General features: G+C 41.5%; 1 protein-coding gene across 9 annotated transcripts in view; it reads left to right on the top strand.

Annotated features, from left to right (window-relative positions):
• Window positions 1-15,109, top strand: part of DCUN1D4 (defective in cullin neddylation 1 domain containing 4) — an 87,196-nt gene that overhangs the window by 24,676 nt on the left and 47,411 nt on the right. For all 9 annotated transcript variants that reach the window (XM_045056391.1, XM_019829511.3, XM_023253117.2 and 6 more), the window contains 2 exons: window positions 6,629-6,699; window positions 6,871-6,910. In XM_045056391.1, the coding sequence (XP_044912326.1) occupies window positions 6,629-6,699; window positions 6,871-6,910 (111 nt within the window). The remainder of the gene's footprint in view (window positions 1-6,628; window positions 6,700-6,870; window positions 6,911-15,109) is intronic.

The following is a 15,109-nucleotide window of genomic DNA, read 5'->3' as shown; positions in this document are numbered from 1 at the left end:
ATTAAAGATAGCACTTGGGAACACTTTGAGAAGGTGCCCCTCGAGGGGTTTTCTCAGATCCACCCAGGACGGCCAGTTCTTTCCTCCAGCATGGGAGCAGATCACTGGCTCTTCAGTGGAGCACCAGCCGAAGCAGCTGGCCTGCATTGAGGGACCGAGTTTTATGGGAAATCCACTTTTATTTTATTTTTTTTTTAATTTATTTTTTTTTTCAAAAATTTTTTTAATGTTTATTTATTTTTGAGACAGAGAGAGACAGAGTATGAACGGGGGAGGGTCAGAGAGAGAGGGAAACACAGAATCTGAAACAGGCTCCAGGCTCTGAGCTGTCAGCACAGAGCCCGACGCGGGGCTCAAACTCACGGACTGTGAGATCATGACCTGAGCCGAAGTCGGACGCTTAACCGACTGAGCCACCCAGGCGCCCCAGGAAATCCACTTTTAAATACTAGACTCGTTAAGTGTGGTGAGATGCACAAAATGTGACTGGCACGTGGAAACCAAGACTTAGGAGCAGCTACGGGATTTGTATTGCCTGTCTCCAGTTCGTTAAGTAGGATGGAGGGTGTTGTGGGACAATTGAAATTTCTTTTCTTCTCTCTTCCTTTTCTTTCTTTTTTTTTTTTTTTTTTGGCAAGTGAATGAAGTTGAATTTGTGTGAGTTAAGCGTGGATCCTCTGCACTCCCACTGTACCGGGATTTCTCCTCTCCTCACTGTCTAACGTGAGGCTCTGCTTGTGCCCCACCTCAGTCACTCCCAGTCGTCTTCATGAGAGGCCACCCACCGTCCAGGCCACGCTCTTGCCGCAGAGTGATCCTTCTAAAGAATTCCTGATTTAAACATTTTGACCCTGTGCAGCACCCACGCTCCCAGCAGTGCTTCTCCAAGTTCTCCATCAACACTCTGCCATGGCAGAGGTTCAGGGGATTAAGTACTCACAGGATCTTGGCAGCATGCCTCGGTGTGATGAAGTTTCTTTAAAGTCTTGTGCCATAACCGTGTTGTTGTGTTCGTATAATACTCTTAGAGGTGCCTTCTGTTGAGTAGAATCGATGCTGCTTGAATGCATCATGTTTATCTGCTTGGTTTGCATACCCTCTGGTGGCCCAGTGGGACATACGAGTCCTTAAGAGAGTAAATGGAAACTGGTGAGCAGGGTTCACAGACTCTTCATTTTCTGACCTTTGCCTTCCTTATGAGTTTCTCTTTTACCACACTGCTTCTCACAGTTCAAGGTCTAATGGTGTGGATGCATTTGAAATGTCCTGAATACATCAAAATTAAGATTTGGTGCCTTTGTATCTGCATTTATTCACAGAGTAATTATTGAGCACCTATTATGTGCCAGAGAGCGTTCTAAGTTGGTACTAGGGATACAGTAGTGGACAAGACCTGAGTCCTGGCTTCTGTGAAACTTACACTTTAATTGGGAGAGAGAGATGACAAATACAGAGGAAAGAAAGAAAGAAAGAAAGCATGGTAAGGTGAAAGATCAAAGAAGGGGTCCTGCTTGTTAGTCTGGCAAGGTTGGTAAGAAGGTGATGTTTAAGGGCTCCTGGGTGGCTCAGTCAGTGAAGCGACCGACTTCGGCTCAGGCCATGATCTCACCATTTGTGAATTTGAGCCCCACATTGGGTCCTCTGCTGTCAGCACAGAGCCTGGAGCCTGCTTCGGATCCTCTGTCCCCCCCTCTCACTCTCTCCCTCCCCTGCTGGTTTTTCTCTCTGTCTCTTAGATAAATAAACTTAAAAAAAAAAAAAAAAGGTGATATTTAAATGGCAACCTGGTGAAATGTGAGAGCAAGCTGTGTTATTATTAGAAGAAGGCTCAAGGCAAAGCATGTGTAAAGGTCCTGAAGTAGGAGTGTGCTTGGGATGGTCACTGAACAACAGGAAGCTCGTTGTGGCTGAGGAAGCAGCATGGGGAGGATGGGGAGGAGATGAGATTGCTTAGCCAACTGAGCCACCCAGGCACCAGGGAGGAGATGAGATTGGAGAGGTGGGTAGAGTCAGAGCAGAACCCGGAGCCCAAGATAAGGGCTTTTCTTTTGCCTGAGTGCCTTCCCCTTCTATCTGTATGTAACTTTTGGGTGAGGTTGGAGTGAACTGTAATTTGTTCCACCTGCTAGCTAGTTGCCCCTCTGCTGAATGATTAGCTCTTCCTCATTTATTTGAAATGCCGTTTTATCATATGTTAATTAATATGTGTGTTTATAGACACGCACATATGTTCATCAGTGGTCTTCACTGATTTGTCTTCTTGCACATGTACCTCTCTATTATAATTGTTGTACCTTTATACCAAGCATGGGCGAACCGTGGCCCACAGGCCAATTTGGCCTACCACTTAGTTTTTATAAAGTTTTATTGGAACACAGCTACACTCCTTTGTTTATGTATTTATGGCTGCTTTGAGCTACCGTGGCACAGTAGTTGCAACAGAGATTGCATAGCCCACAAGCCTACAAATATTTACTATCCGGCTCTCTACAAAGAGCTTACCAACCTCTGTTTTATACTCTGTTTTGATATCTGATAGGGCAGGTTCTCCCTCATTCTTCTTTTTTCAACAATTTCTTGGCAAGGCCAACATGTTTGTTCTTTCAGATGAACTTTAGAATCAATCTGCCCGAGTCCCTTCCTTTTCTCCACCTCTTTTGGGGTGGAGATCTGGGAGGCAGGAAGAATAGGAATTTGATTACATTTAATTTGTAGTTTAGTGCAAAGGGGAAGTGATTGCTTTACAATACTGAGTCCATTCCAGGAGTGTCATATCTCTACATTTAGGTCTTTCGGTAAACTTTTATTGTTTTTTTTTCATTTGTATGTTACATATTAGTTTATTCCTGTAGGTATTATTGCTTTTTGTTGCTATTACAATGGGGATCATCTCCCAGCTATATTTTACAAGTGAGGATGGTATGAAGGAAAGGATTTGATTTTTAAGTGTTTAATTTGTGTCTGATCCTTTTCTGGAAGTAAACTCCTATAAGGGCTGTTCATTTTTTTTTTTTAATTTTTTTTTTTTTTTTAACGTTTATTTATTTTTGGGACAGAGAGAGACAGAGCATGAACGGGGGAGGGGCAGAGAGAGAGGGAGACACAGAATCGGAAACAGGCTCCAGGCTCTGAGCCATCAGCCCAGAGCCCGACGCGGGGCTCGAACTCACGGACCGTGAGATCGTGACCTGGCTGAAGTCGGACGCTTAACCGACTGCGCCACCCAGGCGCCCCAGGGCTGTTCATTTTTAAATTTGATTCTTGTTGCTGATGGTCAGTTGTCTGAACTCACATAATTGTTTGATTCCTAATATTTATGTCCCTGTCTATATTGTGGAGCTCTAAACCCAGGGGACTTTGGGGACACGGGCTTTGACCTCCCCTCAGTGGCATTCTTTTCTTTTCCATTATGTAGGTCATGCCAAATGGTAATTGCAAAACAAACAAAAAACCAGGGAGCTTTATGCCCAGTCAACATTTGTTGATCGTTTTAAGAATACCCAGAATACCCAGAAGATAATTTAGGCAAGCTGTTTATCAAGCAGGCTGTGCCTTTTTGCAGAGCCAGTTTTGCTTTTAATACAGAATCTGGGGTTTGCATGTCACACAGGAGAGTGACACCCAGTCACTGCTTTACTGTGGAGAGCCATGCGGTCCTGGAGTAAAGGTGACTTAACCTGGCATTTATCCTTTGGAATTGAAATACGAGCAGAAGGAAATTTTTATGAATCAGTTAGTGCTTTCCTAAATACATTCTGTGTAAAGCATTTGATCTTTAGCCTTAACATCTATTCCTTAAGGATGTGAAATCTATTTTAGATTTCAAGGTCTATTACTTGCCCTGAGCACTGAACAGATGAACCATAAATTCAATATGTGTTAACCTTTGTGGATTTATCTTTTAATGCCATTTTTGTCTTTTTTTTCCCACTGAATTTGTGCCACCTCCTTAGCTTCTTCTTACCTTGGTGAAGCTAAAGTAAAATTATGTGTGTTGCTGTTTCCTTTTCTTTTTCCTTTCGGTGAAGTGATAATAGTGGATATGGAAATGGAGAATTGCTGAGTGTGTTATGTGATTTGGGAAATAAGCCTTGTTATTCTCCTTGCCTGTTGAAGTGAAACTTTGTATCTAGAACCTGGTCTTAAACGCTCTTGTATATTTTTTCCACTGTGTTGAGATTATCTTTGACCATCATCGTGGACATCAGTTGGTGGTGTGTGAATACAGAAAGGCCATCACAGGCTGTAACGATATACTGGGCCACATGCCTCAATCACAGAGGGAGCTCCAACTTTGTGGAGTTTCTGTTGTGGGGCTTGACTTGGACCTATGGGAATTAGAGACCATTTTAGATAGAAGTGTGATTTGGAAAATGATATCAGCAAATGTAGTGATCTTTGGTCTCTTTTAGTGAGCACTTAATATGGTCCAGACATTGTAATGAATGAATGACACATCAAGGTGTTGTAATCTCATTTTATAGATGAGAAAATCAAGATTTAGATTAACTAACTGGTAGACCTGAGATTCAGATTAGCGCTCAGACTCCACAGAGAGGTTGTAAATCAAGGTGGTTATTTGGCTATGATTTTTGTATGGAACTGTGTGTGTGTGTGTGTGTGTGTGTGTGTGTGTGTGTATGTAGAATGATTTAGAAATTTTAATTCATTTAGATTCTCTTATGTGAATTTTGACAATTGAATTAACATCAGAGGGGTGGAAAAAGTATAGCATGGGGGGGGGGGCGTCTGGAAACCTCAGTGCTTGAATGATCTTTGGCAAGCCCCCTTTTCTATTCCCTGCTCCATGTGGCCTCAGTGAAGAGAGAATCTAGACCCTTAATTTTTTTTTGTTGTTGTTTTTTGGGGGGGCCCAGGAGTTTAATTCAGGATTTAATTTGGAGATGGTAATGGAATGTATCATTTGTCCTCCAGTTTTTAAATTGCAAGTACGAAAAGGGGCGGTTATGGTGTGGTGGTAGATGTGGGTCAAGGGGGCTGCGGATGTTTAAGCTCCCCAAAGCCTTCTGTGGCTCAGAAGAGGGCTGTTGCTTCTAGCTTTAGAGACCCCATCAATGTTTATTAAATGTAAACATAAGTAAATAAACACACACACGTTCACATGCTCCAAATGCTTTCCTATACCTTTTCTATGCAACTGTACTAATTAAGATGGAAAATCAAGATTCTGTGCCACATTATGTCATCGTTTACCTTAAGTGCAGCTAAACCATTCAGATGCTAAACAATTAACACTTGTCTGTATTTGAAGCCCATTTAGAGTCTGAGGCCCTGCTCTGATCGTCTCTCAGCCAAAAATTCTGGGCAGCTCTCAGTGGCTGTGAGTGTCAGGCCATGGCCACCGCCAGGTGGGTCAGAGCAGTCCACGTGTTTGTGTGCAAGTGTGGCCTGCCGCTCCTGATGGTGACGTGTGAGGGCCAGAGGCCCTGCTGCCCGCCAGCCCCTCTGCTCTGCAGGCCAGTCCAGAGCTGGATTCCTGGCACGACTGAGAAAAGAAAGTAAAGCTCTCTAAACACTGGCAGCGAAGTCAGCGTGCCTCCCAGACTCGGAGCAGCAGCCCCAAGTCCAGCCCAGAGTCCAGCCCAGCACAGACAGCTGTATTGTAGTGTCTGCCGTTTGCTCTGTTCTTGGCACCCAATACGAGTCCCAAGTGAACTAGTGCCGTGAAGGGCGATTGTTCTCTTTTTTATCCAAATGGCATAACTTGGGGAGTTACAGTATCTTTTCAAGGTTACTTTCAGACTAGCCTTTACGATAGAGTAGGGAAAGGAGCTAATATAAATCTTGATATTTTATGAGAATACTTCCTTGATGCTTTTTCAAATGTGAAATTAGTCATTGACTTTTAACTTGCATTCGTGTCGCCAATATGTATGCAAGCATACTTGACTTTAAAGGAAGCATTTGAGGTTAGAGATTCACAAGCCTAACAGTTGAAAGTTTTATGTTGTTTGGGATTCTACGACGTATGTATGATCTAGCATGTAGTCCTGAAATTATCAGAGATGCTGCGGGGCGGGATATGTTCTTTGAGTTGGACACGTCTGTGAGCCCGGTTTCTGCTGCTTCCCTCATGGGTCTGTGGCGCTTCTCAGTTCTGCAGTGCGAGTGACTGTGGACTCCATCCTCGGGCTCTGGGCGCGTGGACTCTGCTTGCAGCACAGTCCTTTAATTTGCCTGTGTTTGCCTGATGGGAGAGGAGGGACTTCGGTTCCATTTTTGCTCTCTCTGTTGTATAAGAGCCAGCAAAATAAATATATTGTAAGAAACGCCAAATGGCTGAGATGCTTTTCTGTTATTTTCTTGCCAGGAGCTTGATTGGATACTGTATCAGTAATTCTGGGGAAGGGAAAGAGAAAGAGAAAGTGAACATGAAAATCTCATGAACTTAAACATTTGGCTGGGGATTTAACTTTATTGTCAGACTTTGGTTCTAAGAGCTAGGTCAATAGTTGCGTGTTGAATTTTATTTAGTATCAAATTAACGAGGTACCATTCAGTGGTATCAAAACATTTGTTTTTCTGCACTTCTGAGTTTTCTTGTCTTACAGTTGTTTGGCAGCATGGGAAATAAATGACCCTGAATTTTCTGCTTTTTCTTTTAAAGACTTCCAGCTGAACTCTCATCTCTCAACACTGGCAAATATTCATAAGATCTACCACACCCTTAATAAGCTAGTAAGTCAAGCTTTTAAAGACCACCAACTGTTTAAAGTAGTTGTTTTAAGTGTATTTGGTAAAAATTCAGATTATGGATATTGAGATACCAGCTGTTTATGCAAATACTGAATTTTAAAACTTGCTGAATGGTATGTGATTTCTTGGTAATCATGAACATGTTTCTTGCAGAATCTAACAGAAGACGTTGGCCAAGACGATCACCCAACAGGTATCTACAAATGCTTACGCTACTTAATTTAATTTAATTTAATTTTTTAAATTATTATTTTATTTTATTTTATTTTTTTTACTTAATTTTAAATAAGCTTCATAATACAAAGTTACGAAGGAGAAATACTAGCTGAGAATGATGTGTGTTGTAATACACTGACAAGTCGCTACTTGGTTGAGGATGTTTTTCAGGGTGTGTGAAGGAAACCATGTTGCAGCTCCTTCCCGGTGGTGTAGCTCCGTTGTGGGTCTCTGGTTTATGTCAGAGTTACTTCAGTCCCTTTAAAGAGGCTGGGGACTCTCCCTAGTGGCCTCACGATACCGTTTCTTTACTAAAGTGCTTTAGTTTATACTAAAAACTTACAGTAATGCAGTTTGAAAGGTATTCCATAAATGCGTGTTGAATTGAGACGAAAGATAATTTGATTGGTGGGTAGGGGTGTGGGTGGGTGGGCGGTATAGGTCCAGAGGATTTACAAATGGAAACATTGAAACAGTTATTATGAGCTGGTCTCTAGTCCTGTGGTTCTTAAACTTCAGCTGGTTTATCATCAGCCAGGGAGGGCTTGTTAAAACAGATTGCTAGGCTCCACCCCCAGGGTTTCTGATTCTGTAGATTTGGGCTGGGGCCCCAGAGTTTGCGATTCTATCAGGCTCCCAGATGATGCTGATGCAGCTGGTCTGGAGACCACACTCTGAGAACCGCTTCTCTAAACTGTTGAGAAGCAGAGCGTTTAGAAACTTGCACTTGTTCTATGGTTTCTATGAATTCCAACAAAAGTTATTAAAATGTATTTAGATTTTTTGAAAATTACCACAGTAATTTTCAGGTAATTATAATTATACAGGAATACAGGAATACATGCTTGTTGGTGAATGTTGAATAGCACAAAACCGAATGGAGTGACAAGTGACAGTCTTCCTTCTCTTCTCCCAATCCAGCCTTCCCCCAGTATGCTGTTCAATGTTTGTTCTTTCAGAGATTTTTATGTGTGCGTTTATACTTTTATAGGACTTCTAAAAATTTAGCATCTAAGATCGTACCTGTACATATTATACAGCATCTTTCATTTTTCATGTAGTGGTATATCCTTGGAGGTTTGGGGATTTAGAGCTCTCCCACCCTCTCCTCCACATTGGTTTAGAACCAGTTGAAAATTAGACACAAGATGGAGATTGAAGTACCAGTTTTGTTGGAAAACACAGCTTAGATATATAGCAAGAATGCAGAGGAGTTGTAGTATTTTACCTGAACTAAATAAATAGCCTTACACCCAGTCACCCAGTCACCGGCACAACTAGATGAGCACAGGCCAGCACACCTGTTGTCCCCACTCACCCCCAACTCCCCACTTCATGACAGCCCGAAGAGTCTGAACTTCTGCCGGCAGGTCAGTCTGAAGAGGGGGTTCGGACGGGGGCTGGGCCGCTCTGCTCAGCTCCTTCTCCCTGGACCACTAATTGGATTAGACAATCCTCCTTCCAGGGCAAGGAGTCAGAGAAGGAGAGCAGAGTCTGTGCCAGGAGTGTTCTAGAAGGCCAGGCCACAGAGGCTCCCTTCATCTGATCTTTTTGTGTCAGCAAATCAACTCGAGGGCAGTCAAAAACAATTTGCTTAATACATTTTAAAAACATTGTGTGTACATGGTTTTAAAAGAAGTGTCGAAAAGGTAATTTAAAATAGGGGCTCCTGGGTGGCTCAGGTCATGGTCCCGTGGTTTGTGAGTTCGAGCCCCACATCGGGGTCTGACAACTGGAGCCTGCTTCGGATTCTGTGTCTCCCTCCCTGTCTCTCTGCCCCTCCCTGGTCACATCTGTCTGTCTGTCTCAAAAATAAATAAACATTAAAAAAAGAAGGTATAAAATAAAAAATGAAAATTTCTGTTCCATTTTATTACCCCCAGCTTTCATCCCCACTAGTACTCCATGCTTGACTCTGCAGGGGTAACTCTTACAGTCTTATGTTTATGTCCCAGATGATGATATTTCCCCCCCAATACTGTATACATTTGTATGTGCCTCTTGTGTTTGTCACTCAGTATATCTTGATCTCTTCATAGCAGCCCATTTATAAAGCATGTGTTCTATACCTTAATGTCTCTGCATTTTTAAAGTTCATGGATATATCATGATATGTTTCTGCAGCCTCCTATTGATACACATTTAAGTGTGTTTAACTTGGCTGCTACAAGTAATGCTGAAATAAAATTTTCAGGGCCAGCTTTAATAGGTAGTGAAGCACATTTCTCTCCAATTCTAAAATAATATGTTGGTGGCTCTGAGGATTTTTTAAACTTAAGAGTTAGTGTAGTTTTGATTTAAAACTGCTTTTTGTGTTTGTATAGCCTGGAGATTGTCTCTTCTTTAGCTGGGGTAATAAGACCTCTGAGTTCTGAATCCTATACATTATGCAGTTAACTTTGAACTTCAGATTTAAATGAATGTTGTTACTATAGTAATTTTATATCTAAATATTTAACCTGAATATAGCAATTAAATAACTGGAAGCTGTAATTAAGAAAATGAAAGTGGAAAGTGTGTTTGGCCTCGTGCCTCCTCTTGCCCCCTTGGGGTTAGTGGATATGTGTGACACTTGGTATGTGACATGCTGGGGCAGTGCCTGGTACCCCAGACGTGCCAGTCAGTGCCAATTAGCATTAGTAATTCCTTCGGATAGTCCATTTCGTTAACGTTTCCCCGTTTGGTTATAGCATCACTTGTGATTCCCATACCTGAGTATACTCAAAAAATTAAACAACATAAAATCTGTAACGTTTGGAAATCTGAGAACATTAATCACTGTAATGCTGCTCTGAATGTTTTGGCACAACGGGGTCTCAGCAGTATCTGCCAGAAACTGTATGTGGAAGAGCCAACCAAGTGCGAAAGAGGCTGGGGTCTTCCTGCTCTGTCTCTTCCAGCACTTTCCTTTGGTGCTTTCAGTCTTCCTCCCACCAAAGAGAGACAGACAGACAGACAGACAGAATTGATCTTGGACAAGTAGCCCCAAATCTGAATTATAGGGAGTGAATAAAAAATGGTGGACGGGGAGGACAAAAAAAATGAGTAACAAAGAAGGTAGATGTCAGAAGTCAATATTTAGAGACAAAGGAAAGGAAAATTTTTTTTTTGTCTTAAGTAGTAGGATGAAAATTGCACATTTGGACCCTAATAGTTTCTTTCACTCAAGCAAGCAAGTAGTTCAATGATCTATTCAAGGAAATGAAAGAAAATATTAGGTACTGGAAAGATGTGTTCAAACACGATCTATTTACCAACTTAAATCACTATGTCTTTGTGACATTCTTCAGTGAATAGTGAGGTGAGATAGCTCCATAAAAAGTAGTGAAGTGGCAGAATGAACCACGTAAAATGTTATTAAGTGAAACAAGGTTATGATGCAACAAACTCAATAAAAGGGAAAATTAGATGGTGGAATTTTTTAAAGTTTTTTATTTTTTAAAGTTTATTTTTGGAGAGAGAGAGACAGTGTGAGTTGGGGAGGGGCAGAGAGAGGAGGGGGAGAGAGAGAGAGAATCCCAAGCAGGCTCCGTACTGACAGTGCAGAGCCCAGCTTGGGGCTTGAACCCACGAAACTGTGAGATCACGACCTGAGCCGAAACCAGGAGTCGGATGCTTAACTGACTGAGCCACCCGGGCACCCCAGACAGTGAAAGTTTTGTACTGGAACATGCATTTCTACTAAGTTAGGAAAGGTCAGAATAATTCTCGAATTTTATGGGCCTCTTGAGGCCCACAAACAAAAAGGTCAAAAAGGGAAAGGCAATGGTGCACCTACTTAAATAATGTTTATTAAGAATAACATATTTAGTTAAATTATTATCAAGACAACAAGCTGGATAGTCATTAAAGGGCCTTGGTCCAAACAGGTGAACTCAAGTTTCTCTTTAAAATAGATTTTCTAGGACCAGATATTTAAAAAAAAAAAAAAAAAAAAAGTTGAAAAATGTTGGCAGTATTTCTAATTGTTTAATGTGGGAAGAATTCATTGACTACCTGATTTATTAGAAAATGCGGTCAATTAATAGAATATTTCATTTGTTGTAACAACTTAGATCACTTTAGATCTACTTTAGTGATCTGAAGTTCTTTTAAAACTAAGCCAAAAAGAAATGAACTCAAATCATAACCGGGGGTAAAAAATATAAACAATTTTTATTGCCTTCCTATGGATCATATATCGACCCTAGCATCTCAGGCTAGATTTCAGACTGACTGTCCGTCTAGTGTAGAAGTATTGAGACTGAACACCAGAACATCAAGATAATTATAAGGAGTGAGAATTCTAGCTTGGGATTATTAGTTGATACTAGTCTTCTCTTTCTCCTGCTTTATTATGATTATCAGAAGGCTTTTCTTCTTTCATATGTATCTGCCAAATATTTCTCCTGATGTAAGATAGATCTTTAAAATCTTTTTCATCACCGCTTTTTCTTGGGTGATTGGCAAAGAATGAAAACTTGCAGCTCTGATCATTTCAGATGAATTTTGGGGTTTCTTAAAGTTCATCTACAGGAAGTTGCTTTTCTTTAAGTATTTATTGATGTAGAAATTTTTAGGTACTCAACCTAATGGGACAATTTTCTCATCTGTAGAATTGGGACAGTAATAACACCTCTCAGATTAGTGAGCATAACTTTGAAAGTTCTTCAGAGTTATCTTTAAAATGCCAGATATTTTAATAATAATATTTTGCCTCTAATATTTTGCCTAATATTTTGCCTCTACCTGTAATGTCAGATTGATTGTGTTTAAGTAAATACTTACAGAGTGTTAAAATAGTCCATTCTTTGTTTTGTTTTTTAAAGTTTATTTATTTATTTTGAGAGAAAGAGAGAGGGTGCGTGAGCAGGGGAGAGGCAGAGAGAGAGGGCGAGAGAGAATTCCGAGCAGACTCTGAGCTCTTACTTGGAGCCCGACGTGGGGCTCTATCACAGGAACTGTGAGATCATGACCTGAGCTGAAATCGGCAGTCGGATGCTTAACTAACTGAGCCACCCAGGTGCCCCAAATAGTCCGTTCTTTGAAGCAGATAAACATTTCGTAACGTTCTTGTTACTTATTATTTTGTTTTTTTAAAGATAAAGTTTAGGGGCGCCTGGGTGGCGCAGTCGGTTAAGCGTCCGACTTCAGCCAGGTCACGATCTCGCGGTCCGTGAGTTCGAGCCCCGCGTCGGGCTCTGGGCTGATGGCTCAGAGCCTGGAGCCTGCTTCAGATTCTGTGTCTCCCTCTCTCTCTGCCCCTGCCCCTGCCCCGTTCATGCTCTGTCTCTCTCTGTCCCAAATAAATAAATAAACGTTAAAAAAAAAAAAAAAGATAAAGTTTAATTGAAGTAGATTATGTGATATAAGTTCCAAGTAAAGCATAAATATAATGATGCAAATAAATACAAATTTGTAAAACATTCATTTAAACAAATACAATTTTTATTATAAAAAGACATCACAGAGTTATTTTAAGGGGCAGACATTCTCGAATATTTTTGTTCAAAAAAATCCTACTTTGCCAGGAGACTTAAAGTGAAGTGCTTATTTTCCTGACGAATGGGAAAAAAATCTGAAATTATGGTATGTTATCTGTTCATAGGTATTTTAAATCTCTGGAAAGGTACTGAAGAAACGTACTGACTTTTTTTTTTTTTTTGTTTATTTATTTTGAGAGAGAGAATGTGTGTGTGCACATGAGCAGTGGAGGGGCAGATGGAGGGAGGGAGAGAGAATCCCAAGCAGGCTCTGCGCTGTCAGCACAGACCCTGATGCGGGGCTCGTTCTCACAGAAGCGTGAGGTCACGACCTGAGCTGAAACCAAGAGTCAGACGTTCAACCGACTGAGCCCCCCAGGTGCCCCGAAACGTACTGACTTTTTAAAGTAGAATTTGATTTATACATGTTTTAGGAACACATTTATTTAACAAATATTTATTGAGAGTCTCCTTTTGGATTCTCAATAATGTATGTATCTTATTATTATTGTACTGAGACACTGTATTGCCCACTGTCTATGCACAGGTAAACCAAACGGGGCCCTGCAAGCCAGGGCGTATTTGGAATGTGCGCTTAAAAACCCTAGTTTATTGCTCTTGCTCAGCTGGGATCCCTGGAGCCGTGTTGGGGGGAAGAGGAGCAGTATTGGGGCAAATACGCCTTGAGTTGTGTGCTCTCTGTGTATTTCGTTGACTTGGTTCGTGTTGGCAAAGTATTTCAAGTAAACTTGTTTTCCTCGCATTAAAAAATTGCTTTTTATGTAGCCTGAAACTTTTCACTGTCGTTATGGGTTCTGTCTCGGGTTCTACCTGTGAAGCTGTGCTGTGTCGTCCTTTGTATCTTCCCTGGCATGGGAATTGGATGTGCCTTTCCTCTGAGGCAGGGTTGAAAGGGTCAGTGAGCCAGTGAGTGCTGGAAAGGTGAACAGATGTTGTTTCTTTGTGAAAGATGGCCCCACGGTAGCCACTCACTTACGCTGATCGTTAGAGTAGAGAGATCTGAACAGAAGCCATAGTTCTTGGCTAGAAGGAGAACATTTTAAATAAATAAAAGAATAAAATGCCAAATTGGGGCTCAAATATGAGTGCATTTTACATGGACACGAGGAGAAGTGATTTGTGAAACCTTTTCACAGAAAGCATCAAATAAGGAAGAAAAAAGAGAAAGTTGAAAACGTTAGTTAACTTAAGATGTTTGTATGTTTCCCAAAAACATGATGCTCTTGTTGAGTAGGGTTCAGTGAAAGCCAGACATTATACCTGTTTGTCTATGAGGAAGCGGGTAGGAGAGGAGCGAGTGGGTTAACCTTTATTGGCGAATATTGTGAAGACGTTAGTTGAAATAGTGTTCGCTGTTCCACGGGCTGAGGGGATAGTACATTTTCCTCTGTGTTCTGCAAACACTGGTGTGAGGGAGAGTTTATTGCCAGACTAGGTGCTCAGAACTAAGCCATGACCGGCACTGGAAGGAAATGACTTTTCTTCATACGTACACATTCAGGGAGGGGAAAGTGAGCCTCAAGGTTTAAGACAGACTACTCTTCCTTCCTTCCTTTCTTTTTTTTAAGTTATAGTTGATATACAATGTTGTATTAGTTTCAGGTGTATAACATGTTGGTTTGGCAGTTCTGTACGTTACAGCGTTCACCAAGGTAAGTGTTGTTACCGCCTCTCACCATACCCGGTTATTACGGTATTATTCGCTATATTCTGTACTTTGCATCCCTGGGACTTACTTATTTTATAACTGGAAGTCTGTACGGCTGAATCCCTTTCACCTATTTTGCCCACCTCCCCCCGACCCACCTCTCCTCTGGCAGCCACCAGTTTGTTCTCTGTATTTATGAGTCTGTTATTTTTCATTTGTTCATTTGTTTTAGCTTTTAGATTCCACATACAAGGGAAATGCTGTGGGATTTGTCTCTCTCTGACTTCTTGCGCTTAGCATAATACTCTCTAGCTCCATCCATGTTGTTCAAATGGCAAGATTTCATTATTGTTTGTGGCTGAATAATATTCCATTGTGTATGTGCACACATCTGCTTTATCCCTTCATCTGTTGGGGGACACTTAGGTTGCTTCCCTATCTGGGCTATTGTAAATCGTGCTGCAGCACACCTAGGCGTGCATATATTCTTTTCAAAATAGTGTTTTTGTTTTCCTTGGGTGAATACCCAGAAGTGGGATTGCTGAGTCATATAGTAGTTACGTTTTTAATTTTTTTGAGGAACCTCCACACCGTTTTCCACAGTGGCTGCACCAGCTTGCATTCCCACCAACAGTGCACAAGGGTTCCCTTATCTCCACATCCTCGCCAACATTTGTTATTTCTTGGACAGACTGTTATTTCTGAGCAGTGTGGCAGGCTTTCCAGCTAGGCAGGATGTACTTTTACGTTCTGCAGGCCCCAGCCCAAAGCATTAACGGACAAGAATGGATCTTTTTCTTGTGTGTTGGCAGTCTCCAAAAGCTTGGGTCGCTCTGAAACTCTTTGGACCTTTTTGTATGCTCCCATGTTGTTTATAAGCAGGACCACCCCTTCATAGGGAAGATGGTGTGTGTGGTGGTGGGCAACACTTTCTCTGGCTTTCTCTTCGGGTTATTGCTGCTGTTGTCGGGGAGAGAGACACGGTATGCCTTGTGTCTCTGAAAACCCCCCTGCTTGCATTCTTGCAGGGACAGGATCTGGTTGG

Source organism: Felis catus, chromosome B1 (genome assembly GCF_018350175.1).
Source record: "Felis catus isolate Fca126 chromosome B1, F.catus_Fca126_mat1.0, whole genome shotgun sequence".
NCBI lineage: Eukaryota > Metazoa > Chordata > Mammalia > Carnivora > Felidae > Felis > Felis catus.
This window is presented reverse-complemented; position numbering and strand designations above follow the sequence as displayed.